This window comes from Lotus japonicus, chromosome 2, assembly GCF_012489685.1.
Source record: "Lotus japonicus ecotype B-129 chromosome 2, LjGifu_v1.2".
Taxonomy (NCBI): Eukaryota; Viridiplantae; Streptophyta; class Magnoliopsida; order Fabales; family Fabaceae; genus Lotus; species Lotus japonicus.
The window spans coordinates 67,347,248-67,368,058 of NC_080042.1; the positions used below are offsets into that span (position 1 = coordinate 67,347,248).

General features: G+C 36.4%; 2 protein-coding genes, 4 non-coding genes and 1 pseudogene across 7 annotated transcripts; 5 read left to right on the forward strand and 2 right to left on the reverse strand.

Annotated features, from left to right (window-relative positions):
- Positions 1-589: 589 nt before the first annotated feature.
- On the forward strand, positions 590-686 carry LOC130741646 (small nucleolar RNA Z43). The gene has a single exon (XR_009020532.1). It is a non-coding gene; the product is annotated as a small nucleolar RNA Z43 (small nucleolar RNA).
- A 242-nt stretch (positions 687-928) lies between these two features.
- Positions 929-1,032, forward strand: LOC130741656 (small nucleolar RNA snoR99). The gene has a single exon (XR_009020542.1). It is a non-coding gene; the product is annotated as a small nucleolar RNA snoR99 (small nucleolar RNA).
- Positions 1,033-1,101: 69 nt separating this feature from the next.
- Positions 1,102-1,224, forward strand: LOC130741484 (small nucleolar RNA SNORD14). Its single transcript, XR_009020380.1, has one exon. It is a non-coding gene; the product is annotated as a small nucleolar RNA SNORD14 (small nucleolar RNA).
- Positions 1,225-1,407: 183 nt separating this feature from the next.
- Positions 1,408-1,531, forward strand: LOC130741486 (small nucleolar RNA SNORD14). Its single transcript, XR_009020382.1, has one exon. It is a non-coding gene; the product is annotated as a small nucleolar RNA SNORD14 (small nucleolar RNA).
- A 3,176-nt stretch (positions 1,532-4,707) lies between these two features.
- LOC130735577 (eukaryotic peptide chain release factor subunit 1-2-like) lies at positions 4,708-5,718 on the reverse strand (annotated as a pseudogene).
- A 4,854-nt stretch (positions 5,719-10,572) lies between these two features.
- On the forward strand, positions 10,573-13,084 carry LOC130738981 (uncharacterized). The gene is made up of 3 exons (XM_057591174.1): positions 10,573-11,384; positions 12,296-12,481; positions 12,626-13,084. Exons 1-3 carry the CDS (start codon positions 10,923-10,925, stop codon positions 12,908-12,910), a joined length of 933 nt encoding a protein of 310 aa, XP_057447157.1. The 5' UTR covers positions 10,573-10,922; the 3' UTR covers positions 12,911-13,084.
- Positions 13,085-14,363: 1,279 nt separating this feature from the next.
- Positions 14,364-18,592, reverse strand: LOC130738982 (pH-response regulator protein palI/prr-5). 2 transcript variants are annotated; one of them, XM_057591175.1, is made up of 3 exons: positions 18,347-18,592; positions 15,590-15,878; positions 14,364-15,385 (listed from the first exon to the last, which is right to left on the reverse strand). In XM_057591175.1, the coding sequence occupies exons 1-3, from the start codon at positions 18,528-18,530 to the stop codon at positions 14,614-14,616; spliced, it is 1,245 nt and encodes a 414-aa protein (XP_057447158.1). In that variant the 5' UTR covers positions 18,531-18,592; the 3' UTR covers positions 14,364-14,613. The 2 variants fall into 2 exon arrangements, with proteins under 2 accessions (XP_057447158.1, XP_057447159.1); XM_057591176.1 differs by having other exon boundaries at positions 15,590-17,527; positions 18,347-18,484.
- Between the last annotated feature and the right edge of the window lie 2,219 nt (positions 18,593-20,811).

The following is a 20,811-nucleotide window of genomic DNA, read 5'->3' on the forward strand; positions in this document are numbered from 1 at the left end:
CCACTTATCTTTTTTTTTTGGTCAATAATCCACTTATCTTAAATATCATTGATAATAACTAGAAATCATTTAACTCAAACTTTTCCCGTCCACAAGTTTTTTTTTTGGTCGAAGATTCATGTTTCATTGATTAATTTCATCTTCTTTCTATTTTGCCTATTTGTTGAATAAGCCCATGTGGGCTATTTTTCTAAAACACACAAGCCCATTAGTTTCCATTATCATCAGCACAATTAATATTGCGAAAATAAAAATATTGTGATGCGCAGGTTAACTCGTGGTGCACCCCAAGAACGTTCTAGAGACAAGCCCAATTATCAACATCAACAACAACAAAAAACACAAGCCCAATCTCAACAACACTCTTTAAAACCCTAGCTCTTGCTCTCACATTCGGAAATCAGAATAGCAAATTCACGAGCCGCACATTCGATTTCTTCAACTCCCTGTTGGGGGTTTTTGTGAAACCTCTCTCAAAGTTTTAGTCTTTGCTCTCATTCTTCTCTTTTAGCATCTGGGGTGTTTGATTTTGACTCAATTTTTGTTGGTTCTGAACATGTTTTGTGTACTATTATCTGCAACACAAAGTGGACAGTGACGATTTTGTGATAGGTCTCGTTCGTCGTAATTGGCCTATTTTGGCCTTGCCGACCATCCTGTTATATCACCACCCATATTCTGAGTCCCTTCAAATACACTTTATTTTTCAGTCACATACATGTTCTTATGTTAGATTTAATTTTGGTTTTTATGTTATATCTTGGCCTATGATTAGATATTTAATTAATAGACAAGCATATGTCTGAATTTTTTCATGTGGAATATCTAATCTTCTCTATGAGGCTAGTTTCTGTATGATTCAAATATATGTATATGTTTTGCTAGGCTCTTTGGGACTATTCGTCTGCCCCTTGAGCATTTTCCTTTAATGCTTTAGGGATGAATATGTCCCTCATATTCAATTTATCCATCTGAATCACTTTGTCAGCTTTGCTATTCATATTCTGCTGATCATTATAGGATGGAATATTTATAATATTTTGTTTTATTTGTCTTCTGATTTGTTGCATAAGACAATTTTTAGTTTATTTGAATGTTTCTAGTCAGTGATGATATCTTATAAGGCTTGTTTCTCAAAACATTCGCAGTGGCCGCCTGAGAGCTTTCGCCTTCGCCAGGCTTGAGAGCTAATGCTGCTTTATCCTTCCTTGGATGTCTGAGACTCTGAATTTGAATGTTTTTAATTCTGTTCTTGTAATGTTAGATCATCACTTATATTTTATATTAGTATAGGATCTGTTTGTGATTATTGCTTAGGACAACATTGGTAGAATAGGTAATGAGTTTTTATTTATCAAAAATGGATTCTAAGCATTTGGTTCTGTTTTTTTTTATTTGGTTCTAAATTTCCAATGATGACAAATCCAAAGGCTTGTTTCTCAAAACATTCGCAGTGGCCGCCTAAGAGCTTTCGCCTTCGCCAGGCTTGAGAGCTACTGCTGCTTCTTTCCTTCCTTGGATGTCTGAGGTCCATTATGGCCTTTCCACATTTTTAACTGTTATTTTTCTGTCATTGTTTTTGAAACATAGCTTCACATTTAGTTAATATTTACTATTACTAGTTCACATTTAGTTAATATTTACTATTTATTATTACTACTTACCTAAGATCATTGTTTAGATCTAGGTCTCTGCCTATGCCACATGCTTTTACTATGCCCAAACTCTTCACTATTTTACCCATCTCTACATTTTCATAATTTAAGGTTGCTTCATGTACATTTTTTCTCCATGACTAGTGTTGAAGATGTAGACAGCGTATGGTGGTTCTGACCCCGGTGGCATAAAAGTTGAAGTTGTTCAATTAGATTTTTAACAGAGCAATTTTGGACATGTGTTTACTTTCATTGAAGTGCGAAATGAAACACCACCACACATTATAGTTTACAATTTTCATTAATGAATGAGTTTCATAACATTCAAAGAATACAAAAATATAGGGAAAAGAGAGGAAGAAATGAATTATGAAATCCAAGAGGAGAAGGGTTAACCTTGGCAATGGATTTTTCCCCAAGTGTTCATAACGTTCGGGAGGTTGTCATGGTCCTCTCTCTTGGTTTCCAACTATTTTCGGTCCTCTCTTGGTTTCCAACTATTTCCTGGAGCTTCAATCCATATAACCTAGCTTAGCGGTCATCCTTGAATGAGGCTTATCTCCCTTGCCTTGTGTTGGAAGAAATTGGGAGAAGGATATGTAAAAGATGAAAGCAAGTGTCGGAGCTCAAGTAAGCTATTGTTGATCAAACTAAGCTAAATTGAAGTTTGTTTTATGAATAATATATTCAAATTTTAGCTTGATCTAACTTTGAATAAATGAAGTAGTTCAATTTTGTGCAAACAATTTTGAGCAGTTTTCTTCCAATCTTGTTTGATTCTTCATGTTTTCCATACTTATTAAATACAAATTTCATTCATAAAATTTATATATTAATACCAAATATGTGCTAAATCAACTACTTTGGAGTTACGTTGATAATTTATGTTTAAGTACCTGAAAGGCTATTCAAATGTACGTAGAATGACACTTATTAGTACACATTGTCTTTGTATTGTCCGTACGATGTTTGTTATTTTGTTAATTATTTAGTATTTAAAATAATGTTTAGTTTTTTGTCTTAATTGAGGTATCTCCACGACTGTTAGTTGTGAGACTTATTTTTTGCATCATCATAGTAACTAGTAAGTGCACAATAGGTAAATGATTGACCAATAAGTCTTTTCACTGACAAAAGTTAGAAATTAAATTCTCCTTTTTTAGGCTGCCACTTTTTTAAGCGATGAACACTGGATTACTACATCAGTCTACTTGATTAAATAATATTGGTTCAGTTGATGTTTGATTTAATGTATACAACTTAAATAATTTCCACATTTCCTCCTAAGGACTGAAAAAAGTTAGTAGATTCTTAACAAATACTACAAAAAGCAATGTTCAGAAAACCGGACCGGTCATCAAACCGGTCAAGTCACTGGTTTAAGGTTTAAAGGTTCAACCGGGGTTCAACCAAGGTTCAACCGGTAATAATTAAATAATAATTTTTTAATAATTGTGTGTATTATACTAAAAAAAATGAATATTTTGTCACTATATATAATTTCTTACGTACTCTAAAAAATTCAAATCAAGAACCACATGATGTAGCGTCAGACTAGACTAGGATAGCTAATGTCCTTGGAAATGTAAGCTAGGTACTACCTTGGTAGTTGGTATGTGTCTTGGTGAAGAAAATTCACTTTCCACTTTCTGTAAGATAAAGTTAAAATAAAGAATATCACATAGGGACACTCAAACAGCAAGAACCCATCACACCATCTTCTTCTTCTTTTAATTTTTTATCTACCAGCAGCGGCAGCCAATTATATTATCAGTCCCACAACCACAAAACTCCATTGAAGGCTAAGAACTAGAAAATGTTTTGATCAAACCAACTTGTTTCTTAAATGGGTCACTCCTATTTACCACTAAGGCTCCTCAAACACCACAACGTTCTTCCTCTTAGCTCTCAGTGCTTCTTTTCTTTAGTTTTACTCTTTGCAACTTCCTTATTGCGTCTGGCCGGCGGTCTTGCACCTCTACGTCGGCGACCAACGGAAATGATACCGCGCCGTGCTGCTCACGCCTCACGCTTGCTCTCTTCCACTGTTCGAACCGCCTGCAGCCGCCGCAGAGACCACCACCGTCGTCGAAAACTGTCGTCGCAGGGAGGGAGCTTGTAGTCGCTCAAGGAGAACTGGAGATTGGAGAAGGGTTTCACGTTGCGGTGTTTCTGCCTTTCTATTTTCTATTTCTTGTTTTTTTTTCAAAACTCATAATCTAAACGACAGCGTTTTGGCTTGCTTTAACTAAACCGGAAAAAACCGGCCAAGCCGCGGTTTTTACCGGTTCGTCCGGTTCAAGTTCGGTTTTCCCGGTTTGATTACGGTTCTCTCTACAGCCGGTTTTAGAGGTGTTTCGGACCGGTACTGTGCCCGGTTCCCGGTCGAACCGGTCCGACCGGCCGGTCCGGTCCGGTTTTCAGAACACTGACAAAAAGTTAGTAAATCACAAGAAGTTGTAAATAGTATTTCATCCTGTTATGGTTATTTATATGTCGTGCCTTGGTTAACATCTTTAGAACTTTTGATTATCACTTCAGCGATAAAAAAAAATAGTTTTCATTTATAGGAATAATCATTGAAATAGTTGGTTTATGAATTGTAAATTTAAATTTATTATTTTTCAAGCAGAATAGAGGTAACAGTTGTATGAAAAATTATCTTCGATAGGGATAAAATAAATGAACACGCACAATAAATTCATCAAGTTTCTGCAATCACAATTATAAATTTTCTGATCAACTGTAATAGTTTTAAATTGTATCCTCTATAATGCACCCATCACTTTATAAAAGTTAAAACCCCCAATAGTATATGTTCATGCATAAAATAACTAAATTACTTAATAATAATTCATTCCATTATATTTTATTATGTTCTGCTCCATAATGAACCACCAATCCAAACTTTGCTATGAATTCAACTTCTTTATCATGAGGCAATAGAAATATCAATCAATCCCAGCTCTTAATCAAAGAAATCAACAAATAACTCATCCAACTCCTCGGTGGAGGCCGGATGGGATTGGTAATGAGAGGATCCAAGCTTGAGTTAATACCGTAAGATACCCCCAATCCCATCCAACCTTCTGCAAAATTGTTCACTTGCTTGTGATTTATCAGTGACAAACTCCATTACACAGTCATATCGTTGGTATTCATTTGATAACCAATCTACGAGAAGTAACTTTTCTTGAACCTCATACTTTCCAGTATCCCGACCGATTTCCTTAAAATATTTTTCAATCAAACTTTTTCTCATGAATATACTTTACATTGAACAAAATTTCAGCAGATAATTCAATAGCCTCGTTAAACCCCAAAACCCCTCCATCATGTATTTCAACAACATTACATTAAGTATTTTCGTATGAAGTTGAGGATCAAACACATCAGAATGACTAAGATCAGTTATGTAATCAGTCGAAGCAACGAGTATTAATCTTGAAACATTTGGCTGACCGGTAGTAGGGTTGATGTAAAAGTGGGTTGCAAGCTTTGCAGCCTTGCTCACATAGTAAAGGTGTTTCTCCGTGTTATATTGGTGTCGTACTACAGGCATTGGGAAATCCATGCGAAACTCATGAAGCACCTTTCTTGTATTACCACCCAAAGTCCCAAACAGAGTTCTTTTGTGACCCATGACAACAAATCCATACTTGTCATCAGTTTCACAGTGAAGCTCACTTAGAATTCTTGTATGAAACTTGTTGTCACAATGATAGAGAGACGTGTTGATAGGTTTGAATGACTCAAAATTAAAAGTCACGTTCTTTTCCTTCCCATCTTCAGTGAGCTTGTTATAAAGCTTGTTATAAAGCTTAAGCCTCTACTTAGCATAAGTGATTGCACCAAGCACAGATTGTTGATTCACCTTGCTTTCGATGTTTGAAGAAGTTCCAAACTCATCGCCAAGCATTTTAGTAACACAAGCTATTTGATCCCCTGAGGGCACAATAAGGGAAATCATACTCGTACCTTTTCCTCTTGCAGCCTCAAGAGCCTTAATCAATTTCTTGGTTTTCCATACCTTAACACTCTCAGTCTCATGAGAGTCATCCATCTTTGAAGTTTGAACTATGACAGGTCAATAACCTTGAAAGAAACAAGGACAACAAATATGCAATACATGCATAGATGAAAATTGGAAAAAATAAAACTGGTCTTGCTCAAAAGCATATCATTGTAGAATATACCAACAATAGGGGAAAATAATTCAATAAAATCTTACACTTTTCAAAACATTCCCAGTTCCCACCAATCACAACTCACCTTCATCCCTCCAGAACATAAAACTCCTATGAATAACCTAACATAAACAAAAAAACATATATCAATGGTACTAACACATGAAATATGTGTGCCTTTAAAGTGTAAACCATCACAAAACAGAGAATTTAAGTCTAATAATAGTTCAACCCTTTCAATTTCATAAGCCTAGATACAAAATCCTGATAAAAAAAAGAGTATAATATCAACTGCTTGAAAATCCAGAAACAAAAGAACATGATATCCCTAAAATTAAAAGCACAAAGACTTATATAAAGTTGAACAAAAATTTAGGCGACTAATCATAAATCTAACAAAAGAGTAAGAGATGTTACATGTTCGCGTGCGCGTGCGTGCAAGTGCGTGTGTGTGCGCACACAACATTAGTCATTATTTGTTCTATATATTTTCAGCCTCCAGACTTATTTTTTCTAGTTCCGTCCTTGAGCAAACTAGCGCTATCAATAGGAGCTGAAGAAATTTGTTCTAATTTCCTAATTAGATATTTGTGCACATGTATAATTTGTTACTTGTATGAGATAAAATTTTACATGATTAGATATTTTATATTCAAGTAGCATATTTCTAGGATGTTAGTTTTAGGAATTCTATCAAATATATTTAATATCGGATGTCTCACACAAGAATAGTATCGGTTATTCTCTTCCCTTTAGGTGCATATCCATTTTTCTAAATACATGAACTGTATATCTATTTATAGAAGACAAAAAAATTCCGTACTACTTATCGAGGAAGATCCGGTTTCAACCGCTGGACATGGCCAAATTGTAGCAGTCAAACTAGCTGGTTTTGAACCCGAAAATGTATCTGGGTTTTGTCTGTGCAGTATCGGTAAGTAAGTTTTTTGTTTTGTTGGCTTTTCTCTACTTTTTTCTGGGTTGACTTGTGTTTCTGTTGCAGATAATTTCATGCCATCGGCTACTGTGTTCACTACTTACTTAATGGTTGTTGAAGAGGTATCACCGACCCCCACATTCTACTATGTAATTAGCATGGTTTAACCTCTAACATTTTATTTTTATTTTTTTAAGGTATGCTTGTATCTCTTTTCCAAGGTTATATTCATATACATTTTGTAGAGGCGCCTTGTGTTATTGTGGAGTTGTTGCACCCAATTGATCCTAAGACAAAACAGGTTTTGGAAGGAGAGGAGGTGAAGTTTGGGAAGAAAGACGACATTATTGAATGTCGTGTTCAGGTTTGACCTTCTGATTTTTTTTTTATAGTTTTTTATACTTAAGTGGTGTACATGGAGCAATTTAGTATTCTCATTCTTTAATAGGTCCCTAAGAAAATATGCATCGAGACTTTTTCTGTGTTTCCACAGCTAGCGAGGTTTATTATTCGCAGTGGAGGTAAGAGTTCAAAATAAAATTTGTGTTGCAAATGTGTTTTATATTCTATTAATATTCTAAATTTACTGAGAAGATGAAACTGTTGCAGTTGGATAAGTTGTTGATCTTGATCATTGACTTAGTATTAGGATCAACTTTATAGCATCATATTTATTATTTTGACATCATATCTATTCATATCCACTTTCATAACTAAGTGGAAAATATAATATTTTTTAAACTCTATTAGTCTCATATAAAGATTTATAAAATTTAGTTTAAAAAAGAGATTTATAAAATTTAAAACTCATATAAATTTTAATTTTAAAATTTATTTCAACTAAAATAATTTTTTTGAAATTCAAATTAAAAAATTGAATTAAATATTTTAAAAGAAAACATTAAATAAATAAATTTATGTTTTCCTCTTTGTAACAAATAAATAAATTCATTAAAAATAAACACTTCAAATTTTGATTTCTAATGTATTTAAAACAAAATTCAAAAGTTTGAGATAAATTAGAATTATAAATTTAATTTTATTGCGCTGCATTTAGGTTTTGCCTTAGCCAATTCAATCAATATAATGATTAGTATTTAAGAGTTTGGTATGTTAAAGTAGTTGTTTGAACCTCTAAGCCGAGAGTTGGATTCATAAGAACCACACTCTTAGGGAGACCTATGCCCTTCACCACATCCAGTCGAAATTGTGAGAGCAATTTAACGCAAATAAATAAATAAATTAAGAGCTCATTATTTATTTGTAATTTCTTATTTTTGGACCATAATGCACAATATGTATATCTTTGACCAAAATTAAAAATAATAAAATGTTTAAACGTTATTATGTTTTTTTTTTAATCAATGGTTGTGTATCAGTCCACCCAAATGATCATATCGACTAAGACTGCACATGAGTTGGGTTGGGTTGGGTGGATTTTTAGGCTAATTAGGATCCGAACCGATCAAAATTGTTTGGTTGGATTTCGTGAATTTTCACCTACGGGTCCGAACCAACCCAATCTAACAATTTTTTGGTTGGTTTGGATAGATTGATTGGATCGCTATATTAAAATAAAAATAAATTTTGAATATTGAAAAAATATTACAAAACTAAGTACTCCAAGCCTCCAACATGCAATTACATCATAAGTTCATAACCACCGTCTACACACATCAATACAACAACACATAACTAAACAAGTTCTCCAAGTATTTAAATATGACAAATAATTACAAACAAATTAGTCTTCAAGTCTCCTAAAAACCATTCTAGTAGTAGGACTCCCAAGTCTCCATAAATCACATACCCTACTAGTAGGTTAGGTAAAAATAAATTATTTAAAATATATATTAAATAATATATTATTATTATTATATGATTGAATTTCAGATTGGGTTGGATGGATTATTATGAAATCTGATATCCGATCCAAAAATGATTGGATCGTAATAAAATCCATCCGAAAGACATGTTTGCCCAGTCCAACCCGCATTTTACCATTCAATCGGGTTGGGTTGAGCGGTTTCATTAGATTTACCCAACCCATGTGCACCTCTAGTATCAACCAACTCATCATTGTTGGCCAAACATGGTCGTACCCAAACCACCATGGTGGCTCCGGATGGTCAGCCAAATATGGTGAGTCAAACAACCAGCCTTAAACACTTGCGATCAAGTCACGAGTCATAGCAAAGGTTCTATCATTCTATCCAACTAGTTACAGAAAGTTAAGTTGTTAGACCTTAGTCAACCTAACTTAAACAAGGTTACAACCATAATGCCACCTATATGTAACGTTTGTAAATGATTAACAACCTTCATTGTTATCAGGCGACTTCTACAAATATGGGAGTTGTAACCGGTGCTTAAAACAGGGGAGTCCAAGGACATGGCTTCAACAACACCTAAATAGGGACAATCAAGAAATCTAAAAACAAAAGAGGTGAAGCAGACATCTATAGAACCCGAAGATGGAGGCAAATGGAAAGAAAGTGATCGTTGCATGAGGCACCACCGCAGCTTGAATCGAGAAATGTAGAGGAGAGTGGTGGTGAACGTTGACCACGAGCAGTGACGGGTTATTGAGGTCGCAATTGGTTGTGCGGGAGCGGAGGATATGAGGTGTTGTTATTGACAGTCAGATGTGGTGGTGACCACAAATCGAAAGCTGACTATGGCTGAATATGCTTATGACGAGCGAGATGGTGGGGGTGGCCCATATCTTCCGACAACTAGATGACAGTGGAGGCCGCATATTGGAATATGAAGGAAGCAGGGGTGAGTAGGTGTTGATGGTCTCATATATGTTGCTAACGGTGGGTGGGTGGTGGTGAATAAATGGCAAAGGGCGGATGGTGGTGGTGACAAAGCAAGGGAAAAGAAAATAACACATTCATTTGTGTAATAAACCACCCAATAATGTGGTAGAAGCTCACCTAGTGTGAGAGAAACTCACCTAATGTGAAAGATCAGACACAACATCAGTATCTAAAAAAACTCCCTAATGGAGGAGAAAGATAACTACTTTGGATAACCCTGGCAGAGGAGATGGAAACGACAAAAAACGTTCATGTCTTTAACAGACCCTGAAGTCTAATATAAGAGATCAGATATGTTATATGTGACGAAACGAATGGTAAGAAATGCATTACTAAACCCACGTGGCAGAGTTTTTGTTTTTAATATTAATAGTACCTACAATAAAAGGCTAATGGTACGTTCATCCAACGGCTCCCATGCATTCATAAAAATTCGTAACACAACACTCTGTAACATATATCTTTATCCCTAATCTAAATATCTTTGTCAAAACAAAAAAGTAGTTCGCTCTTGTCTGATAATTTTTTTAAAACCCTCTAAAATCATTTTAAGACTCTCATTTAATTATCTTGGAAAATTTCTCCAAATTGAAGGGTTTACCCTCCCTTCCCTTCCCTTTCCCTTAAAATCTTCAAATTCCATTCTTCAAAAACTCTCAAAACAAAGCCAAACATTGTTGTAATTATTTTTCTTGAAAAAAACAATTGTCTAAATCACTCATAAGAAAGTTTGGGTTAAATAATCCATCATCCAATCACATTGAAGATAAATAATGAGTTATCTAACCCAAACTTTCTATTGTAACATTTAGACGACAAAAAAAAAATACTTTGATGCTTGAAAAAAGATCTAACAAAATGTGCCAAAATGTGCTACATGTTACAGTGTATCTCACAAAATAACTTACTTGGCGTTGACCAAACATTTACAATGGACACGACGTCGTATATATATGTTTCAATTCCCTGTAACAGTTCTTCGAACCTGTGTGATGTGTCACTCTCTTCATCGTTGTTCATACACTCTTCACTTCCCCTTCCATTTCCATTTCCCAATCCCCATCAATTCTCTTCCAAACCCATCAATTCACCTTTCCCAATTCTCCATTTCCTCTCAATCCCCTCCCAAATTCACTACATTTCCCTCTTTACCATACTCAATTCAATTCACTAAAACCTCTGCATTTATTGCATCAGATTCTGTATTTTCTTCCCTAACCCTACCTACTCCCAATTCAACTCAAAAAGCTTGTTTTTTTCCATCTGGGTATCATTAAATTTCCCATCTTTTTCTTTACCATCATCATTACTATTGATTCTTATGATGCATGCCAAAACTGATTCTGATGTAACTAGCTTCGGTGCATCATCACCACCTAGACCTGTTTATATTGTGCAGAGTCCTTCAAGGGACTCTCATGATGGTGAGAAATCTCCTTCCATGCATGCTACTCCAGCTAGTAATAGTCCCATGGAGTCACCTTCACACCCTTCCTACGGTCATCACTCCAGGGAATCATCTTCCAGCAGGGTGTCCGGTTCCTACAACAACTCTTCTGTTTTGGGGAAGAAAGGGGATCGGAAAGGTAATGATAGAGGGTGGCCTGAATGTAAGGTGATTGAGGAGGAAGGGGGTTATGGTGATTTTTACCGTGAGGATAAGGGGTTGTCTAGGAGGACTCAGTTTTTTCTTGCAATTGTTGGGTTTGTATTGGTTTTCACTTTGTTCTGTTTGATCATTTGGGCTGCTAGTTCACCTTACAAACCTCAGCTCAGTGTCAAGGTACAGGGTTGGTTGTTTGTTGCTATTACTTGATTAGCAATTTTTTTATTTAATAAATAAATGGTGAAGTTTTAAGGTATATAATAATGAAAACTTGTCTATTTGTTTTGTCAATCAAGGAACTACTAACCTTCTAATGTTTTTTTAATGTAGATAGAAGGAAACTATTATAATATATATTTTTTAATCATAGACATAGTAAGCCCTCATAAACAATCCCAGATTTAGGATGGTGTCTTAGACAGGAAAGAGTATGCAATCAGGTCATCATGTGGTGTGATTTGTGAGTCAGGACTTGATTGTTCTGGGCTACACGATTACTCGCTATATATTTACTACTGGAATAGCTATGATTTGGATCACATATTGGCTATTGCCTATAGATTTTATGTTACTATTCAGTTTGAAACGTATATTCATTTGGTGCAGACTTGTGGTGGTAGGAGACTATTACTGTGGTAATTTGCAATTTGACCAAAAAATTGCAAAACCTGCTTCATGGACAGATTTCATGTCCAGCGAATTCCCTTTCCAAAAAATAGCTTATATGTATATCCTGGGAGGATATATAGACAAGGACACTGTTTGAGTAGTTCACACTTCATAATCATACAAGCCATGACTCCATATCTTTTATTTTTCAAAATCCCATTGTCCTTACATACAATTTGGAATCACTTGTTTCGCACACTGATAATAATAGGTTAATTGGGGTCTTCTTGAAAATTTTGTTCTTTATCTACTATTGTGGGTTATGACTCATGTGTTATCAATTCGAAGGGAAGCAAATTCAACTTTTGTTTGAATAAGAATGGAACTTGGAGTATCATGCCCTTGTTTTCATCACTATTTCTCCATTATATGTTATCAATGAACTTTCCATGTAACCTTGTATTTCACTTCTTTTTCAGAGTGTAACAGTACATAACTTCTACTTCGGAGAAGGGTCAGACAGGACAGGAGTTCCAACTAAGATGCTGACAGTGAATTGCTCAATGAGAATGACAGTGCATAACCCTGCACCATTTTTCGGTATTCATGTCAGCTCCAAGCCAGTGAATCTAATGTATTCTGAGATTGTAGTTGCAACTGGTGAGGTAAGAATTTTACCACTGACGGCTACCCTTGGATTTAGAAGCATTGGTTTGAGGCGAACAAAGGGAAAATATGCAGAAGAGAGCTTTCTACTTTTGATGTTGATAATGCTCACCACTCTTACTGGTAAATTTATGTTGTTGCAGGTGAAGAAATATCATCAACGTCGAAAGAGTACCAGTACAGTGTATGTCAACCTGCAAGGAAGCAAGGTTCCTTTATATGGTGCTGGTGTGAACTTAGCTAGCTTGGTGGAGGTGGACGATCGGAAAATACCAGTGAGGCTTGTCTTTGATGTTAAATCAAGAGGAAATGTTGTTGGGAAGTTAGTGACTTCTAAACACACAAGGCATGTCTCTTGCTCAGTTCCTGTTGATTCCCACAACAACCACCCCATCAAACTAAAAGAGAATGCATGTAGATACTTCTGAATGGTTTTGGTGTAGGATCAACCGAGCAACTAGTTTCTTGTGTGCTATACTTCAATTTATTCAGCTGACTTGATATTTCGTTTGAGACATACTTATGAAGGAATGGAAAATATACTAGTAGAGATTGTGAGAAAGTATTAGACAGATTATTGAAGAAAAGCATCTTAATTTTAATTTTGAGTAGAGATATATGCAGATGGTTATCGGTTGCTAGATATAAATATCTCAACAATTGAATTTGATTTTTGTTGAAGGAATATAACATGCATAACAGTGTACAATCAACCGACTTTGGATTTTTTGGACAATACAAAATACCAACTGAATTCCGGAAGAGTGAACAAGTTTTAGGGAGTTGATAGATACTCCACTCTACCCCGATTCTCATCAAAATGTGCTTGATTACTTACTTTCAGATATTTGAATCCAATGATGTAAATCGCTTAAGAGCATCTCCATCTCAAAAATGCCAAAACTAATACACTCTGAGTCTCTGACACTGTTGGAGCAGCATGAAATGGACGCGGCGACACAATGGTGTACACAAAGAGGAAAAAATGAGCAGAAAAGGACCAAAAATAATAATAAAATATTGATAGTAATAATCGTTGATGGAGATGAATAATAAAATATTGTGAGGTTCATTAAAGAACCTTTTTAGAGTTATTGAGTTAGAAAGAAAAGTTAATAGAATTGCTTAAAATAATGTAGATGATGTAACATTATGAGAAATTGTAAAAAAAATGCTATAAAATTAAATGTAGAAACAGTAGTGAGTGTTTTAGATATGCTCTAATAGCTTCCAAATCTTATTTCTGGAACATCTTTTTCCATTTTGTATTTTCTTAAATTTAAGTATCGGAGGTTGAAAACTTCGCTACTGAAATCATTATCGAATTTCATAACCCGGTATATTGTATTTAACGCTCCCAAATTTTTAAATTTGGTATTCAATTTTAAGCTATCAGATTTTAGAATCGAATATGCTAGAAATACTTACTGATTTTAATTTCCGGTACATGAATTAAATGATTTACATACCGAAGGTAATATAGTAGGGAGAATGTTGAAGAAAGTGGTGATGAAAATTGTGGAAGATGATGGTGAGGGAGAATGGTAGTGAGGAGAATAGTGGAACTGTGAAGGGATGATCAAAGGATTGAGTAGAGGCCTAGAGGGTCTATGAGATGGGTATTTTTGGATTTTAGAAAAATGAGTGGGTGAGAATTTAGGTGTGGATGCTGTATGTATCATTTCGCTAAGTTCTATTCCGCACGGGCATTTTGGTCCCCAAAGGCATAGAGTTACCCTCCATTTACAAGGTTCTTTGAAGGTTAAAATATTTGAACATTCAATTATTAATAGCGTGCAAAAAAATGAACTAAAATAATCATTCTACTAAATACTTATACGAATCCCTTACACCCAAAACTCATAGAAGGGAAATGTTGAATAGGATAAAGCTGTATCATTTTCATCAATCCAATCATATCATTAAAAGCATGTTCAAAATTCGCCCCAAGTTTGGGAGCCAAAAAACTGATATACCATAATGCAATTCAGTGTATGCTGTCAAAATGTTACCCAGTACGTTGGTCCTATTGTGGATATTCAGGCACTAATCTCTCAAACTCTTCACATGTAAGTCTCAACATCTAATGATGCTAAAATATTACATAACCAATTACACTAAACACCAGCAGCTAATACATTCCTCCAACTCTCCCACGTCCCACACCACCACGCCTATCATCTCTTCCACGATTCACAAACATATCCCTGCGATAGTCTTTTGCCGGCGGGCCACCTCTTATAGGGGAACGGCTTCTCTCTCTCACGTCACGAGCCCACCGACCACCACGATGGTGAGGAGCTGACGGCAAAAGGGGTGCAGGGGGTGACAGTGGCCTCCTATCAAATCGTGCAGCAGGGGGTGACAATGGTCTCCTATCAAATCGTGCAGCAGGGGGTGACAATGGCCTCCGATCAAATCGTGCAGCAGGGGGTGACAGTGGCCTCCGATCAAATCTTGCAGCAGGAGGTGACAGTGGCCTCCTCTCAAATCCTTTCCTTTCATTTGCGAGAACATCTCTAACACGATCTCTACTATCCCAGTCCAAAGGGGGTGGCCTATCAAACTTGCTTCTTCCCCTGTAAGGATCTTCTATGTAATCCAGGCGGTCTCTATGCAAAGAGGGATCTGGAAACCGACCTTCATGCCTCAGAGGTGGCAAAGCAGCAGCAGATCCGTAATCTCTAGGGCCATCCCTTCCTAACCCACGAAGAGGAGATCTATTATAGCCATTCATAGACCTTTCTGGAGAATGGTCTAATGGAGGACCAGGGAATCGTCTTTGAGGAGCATGAAGTGGTGGAGGAGAAGGATAAGCCCTTCGAGGACTTCCAGCAGGAGTTGGACGAGCCCTATTACAGCTGTTACAATGGTCCCGCCTTGCAAAGTTTAGATTACCACATCTGCAAGATAGAAGAGGTAAAAGATTAGATCTTCAAAGCATAATCAAAACAAGCAATTCAGATTAGCTGTTACTCCTGCTTGGATGTTTAACAACCAGAATCATAAATTTAAAAAAGTTCAGGCAAATAAACAGATAGGTATGCCCAACAAGCAATTCCAATGAAAATGTAAGTCTAATCACAATCAGAAACACAAGCACTTACAGGCCATCAGGACAAATCCAATCTCCCTCCCTAGGACGCACATTGGGATTATTTCTACCTTCCCCTCTAGCATGTCCAGGACCGAAGCTAGGCCCATCAAATGCTCTACCAATTGGCCTGCCACCTACTCTACCTCGAGCATGTGGGGGTGAAGGGTCTCGATGTCTGCCAGGATCTCTCCCCCCTCCATATCCACGGCTTCGTGACAAGTGATTGTAATCAGAACTAAGGCGATGATCTGCATCTCTACGGTGAACAGGAGATGAGGAACCTGCACGGATTCTATACCCTGGGAAAACAAAGACAGTGAAGTCTGAGCAACTTGCAGGCAGTAAGAGAAAATTTAGCATCACAATCTATAGTAGACCCAAAACATCGTGATCATGCAACTGCCATATAATCAGTTTGACATTTCAAAGGAAGGCTACCACCACACAGGGCTCATCCTCCTCATTGATAACGGAAATTTAAAAAGTGTGAAGTGCTCATGAAGTTCACATGACAACACCTTCAATGTCCCTTCCCAAATACCTGATCCATTTACCATAATGTAAACAGGTTCTATGAACAAGGCTTCCCACTAATACATAAGCTACACACTTTATATCCTTGATACCAATTCCTTTTATCTCTCAATATTCATAGACCATGATATAGTTAAATACACAAATTATTTAACTTAGGCATCTGAAATACCAAACCCAAATTAAAATTCAGAGCAGCAGCAACCTAGGAACTGCAGTATAAGAACTGACTTGAAAACCCGGTAAGAGTAAGAGCACTCCCACAAAACCTAATCCAACATGATAAACAATAGACCGATGTCATTTCACCCTTTATAAAGTAATCAATCCCCAGAGCTCATTATCAGAACATATGGCACAAGGAATAACCACCACCAACTGCCACCAAAGTGCAACGATCTCAAGGTTTAATACCATGCACCCTATCAGCCACTTGTTGGTCTCTTTCTGGAACCATCTTTTTAAGTCAGCTGTGACAGCCAAAGGGAGACTCAAGCAACATAGTTCATGACTTTGCAGCAAACCACACAAAAAAATGGCCCAGGCAGACAAACCCCATTGAAGCCATGTACAATAATACCAGCAACCAATTCACCCGTTTTCAGAATAAACTAGCCCCCAATTAACTTCAAAACAACAGGAGAAAGAAGTGCATTCCTACATGTTTAGATGATATGCATCCCTTTTGCTGTACCATATCAATGTCCCCCAGTCAATGCATCAATAGGAAAAATATTTATGGTTCAGCAGACTCCATGTTGTAAATAAATAACCATCTGAATCATCCCTAATTAACGAACCAAAGAAGAAAAACCCACACAAAGTAAAATGAAAACCACCAGCCAAAAACAAGCATTGCAAGGATTATTCCAAAAGTAAACGGCACACATGTAGCTTGAATTGAAATAACCAGATGTTCAATAACAAAAAAGTCAGCTTCTGCGAAGGTATCAAATCAATTCCCCCACCCACCCACTTCTTGCAGCAGAACCTAGATATAGAAGACAAATATTTTGGTTATAGCCTAAGATTATTCACCATGAACAATTTGTAACAGTCAATTTCTGTCCTCTACAAATCCTCTGACCACATTGATGTTCTAGTGTGTTGCCATGTTAGGCCATGTATGGCAACAACTTCAAATTGTACCCCAGATTCCATTAACCCAAAACTGTCTTCACCTTCACAATATCCCAAACCAAACATATAACCATGACCCCGCAAAATGAGAACCAGTGCAATAGAGTTCGTGCTGTAATACCCCCCATAAGTTCAAGCAGAATGGACAATTTCCATCGTCCAACACGCTTACTAACCATTTTAAATAAAAAAACATTCCCAGATCATGACCCAAATCTGAGTTCACAGCAACATGCCTTCCTCTAGGCCCAATATCTTGCAGGCAACATCAGAGCTGTAACACACAAATGCAAATTTTATTCACTGTTGACACTGCATAATCGAAAGGAGATCCATGTGTGGCTGAATTAAATGAATAGACAGAAGGTCTAACAAAACCCACACCGGCATGTACATCGGTCAAGAGTCAAGACCATGAAAGGAAAAAAAAATTAATAAAACAACGAACTGGAAGCAATCTTCTCTCACCTAAGCCCCAAAAAAACCAAATACAACAAATGCAACAACTCAATTTCACTTGAAAATCACGTAAACAGAACTCAGCTTTACACCAACCAGGGTTGTTAATGGCGGATAGCGTAGTGTAGCGGCAAGCCCAAAAAACGATATTTCAAGCACTATTGCAGCGCTATAGCGGCAAATAGCGGTGAACCCTCAGGGCGCCGCTATTTCAAGCACTATTGCGCTACGACGCACTATTAACAAGCCTGACGCCAACTATGAACAACAAATGCATTTCAATAGCAGGACAGCACATAGAAACAAAAATGTCAGCAATAATCAGATTACGACATCAATCAAATTCAATACTTATCAAACCACAAAATTCAACAAAAATTTAGACTGTAAACAAAATCTACCACATAAGCAAACTATTCGAAAGCAGAAACAACAAAAAAACAGAACCAAACCAGCCTCAACAATTCCCAATCAGCACCATTTCAATCACTACTGTGCTACTCCATTTTACATATAAATTGAAGCAAATCACATAAACGAACCAATCCAGCACCTTCATCGAAATTCAAAAACCTAAACCCGATAACAACAAGCACCATTAGGGTAAAGGAGTGAAGGGAATAGGAGAACAAACCAGGGTCATCGGGAAATCGATCGGAGCGGGAAAATGGGGGAGGAGGGTCGCGGTGGAGTTCGCCAGACTCGTAATCAGCGGCGGCGGTGGTCTCGGTGTGGGAGGGGCGGACGACGAGGCTGCTCAAGAGCGGTGGTTGGTGGTGGTGTGACGGAGCTGAATCCTTGTCCCTGGACGAAGCCATAGCAATAGCACCGTGCTCTGTGTTGTGGGAAAAGAATTTCTAATCCACCTTCGATCACCAAGTGGTGAATATAAACCCTAGAGCATATGCTTGTATTGTTCTTCTTGTGAAATTACGGAAATAGACAATGAGTGTAGTTTATCTTTACGACGTAAAAAATAAAAATAAAGCATAATCGTGGTAATTATAAAAATAAAAATAATCGTGGTACTGGTTCTGGCCTCGTGGCTTGGAATCACAAAGGTTAAGCTAGCGGAGGCAACCTCACCCCTGTTGGTTGAATCATTTTGCTTTAAGTGGACACTTCGTTTAGCAAATGAGCTTGGCTTTAGGACTTAGGAGGGTGCTCCTCGAGAACTTAGCTTTAAGACTTAGGAGGAAACTCCATTTAGTAAATGAGCTTGGCTTCAGGACATTTCATTCCGTTCCGTTATGTTCTATTATGTTCCGCTCCATTATGTACTATCAATCCAAACGAAGCCGAAGAGATGTAATAGGATAATGAAAAATTATGTCATATTAACTGTAATTTTGGGAATTGGGAAGTGAAGCGTAGGAAGTATAACTTTAGCAATTATTATAAGTGATGTTTTGTATTAGCAAATTTATATTTTTCAAAATAATTAATAAATAAAACATATGTAATTTTACATTCCTAAAATTGAAAAATTAATTTGTATTTACTCATGATTGATAGATTTTTTATGACTTATATATCAATAGGTATTGTATAAATTTGCTCTTCACTCATTATTTCTTCTTTATAAAAAGAATGTTTTTATTATTTCGACCTTTGAAGTGAATTATCAAATGTGATACTTGTCAAAAGAAGATTAATAAAAAAAATTGATAATTTGTGTAATATATTAAAGTCTCTTTAAGATTCTTGTCAAAAGAAAATCATTTTAATATTTTCGCCTTAGGCCATCTATAAATAATTTGGGGCCTAAGGAAAAAAAATTAATAAAATAAATATTTTTCGCATTGGTCGTATATTGATATTTTTGGGGTCTAAGGCGAAAATATTTATTGTATAATATATAATTCGGAAAAAAAATGAGAAAATTAAAGGAGACAATGATTGGAAACTCTCTCATCTCGTTTAGTTCAATAGAAAGTGAGAAGAGATAATATAACTGTTATGTAAAATAATTTTTTAAACTATCCATATAAATATAATTGGGAAAGTAGAAAAATAGAAGAAATAAAATATAGAGCTCATTTCTTCTCTAAGGGGGCGTTTGTTTCACGGATTGGAAAAGGATTCCCGGGAATGTTTGGGCCGGAATCTACATTCCAGTGTTTGGTAGCAGATTTGAAAAAAATATTCCCGGGTATCTTTCATTCCTGGTAAGTCATATGCCCATCCAGAAACATTTCTCATTCCTATGATGGAGAGGTGGGTAAGTTGAATCCTGAATAGAAGGGAATGTGATTTTTGGTGTGAAATCTCTGAATTGCCACTACCCACTACTCACTACCAACTACCCACTACCCATGTCTTTTACCGCGAAGGGTATTTTAAGAATTTTACTATCTATTCCTAGGAATATACATTTTGAACCAAACATATATTGTAATTATACCCAGGAATGTTGGAAAAGATTTCCGGGAATTGATTTTGTGAACCAAACAGATTTTTTAAAGATGTCTGGGAATAGCATTCCCATCATAATATTCCCGGGAACAACATTCCCAGGTATCCTTTTCCAATCCGTGAAACAAACGCCACCTAATTTGAGGGATCTACAAAAAGTGGGTGAGACCCACACCTTACAAATTTTATTCTCAAACTCTCGTCTCTCCAAGCAAGGGGAGATTCCTCATATCTTATCTAACTCTCTTCTCACTTTCTCACTTCTCTAATTCTATTCTAACAAATAAAATGGAAGAGATCTAAAGTATGATTCTTTTGAAACTCTTCAGATTTTGTTGCAATGATGAACTAGGAAGACTAAGCTTAGAATTAAGAGAAGATTCTAAACTCAGCCTTTTTTATACTCACATGAACATGAGTTTTACAAAGGTTTTTTAGGCTACATATAGACGAGCTCTTTTAACCTTAATCCATTCGTTTTGTATCATGTAGCTAACAACTGTCGCGATTCAGGGCAATGACCTTATCAATAAAATATATTAAACACTAACAATTAAAAAGATTCACAATAGTTAAGTTGATTGCTCCAAGGCTTCAGATTGTCAATTGCTTATGGTTACCGAAGGCCTGACAGTGTAAAATAATTTTACACAGACATCCAATTGAATTCCGTCAAATCAGAAA

Coding starts and splice junctions, on each gene's coding strand:
- LOC130738982 (XM_057591175.1), bottom strand. CDS start 18,530: ATGGCTTCGTCCAGGGACAAGGATTCAGCTCCGTCACACCACCACCAA. Junction 15,879..18,346: donor TCGATTTCCCGATGACCCTG/GTTTGTTCTCCT, acceptor TTGTTTTCCCAG/GGTATAGAATCCGTGCAGGT. Junction 15,386..15,589: donor TGGATTTGTCCTGATGGCCT/GTAAGTGCTTGT, acceptor TCTATCTTGCAG/ATGTGGTAATCTAAACTTTG.
- LOC130738981 (XM_057591174.1), top strand. CDS start 10,923: ATGATGCATGCCAAAACTGATTCTGATGTAACTAGCTTCGGTGCATCA. Junction 11,385..12,295: donor AACCTCAGCTCAGTGTCAAG/GTACAGGGTTGG, acceptor CTTCTTTTTCAG/AGTGTAACAGTACATAACTT. Junction 12,482..12,625: donor TTGTAGTTGCAACTGGTGAG/GTAAGAATTTTA, acceptor ATGTTGTTGCAG/GTGAAGAAATATCATCAACG.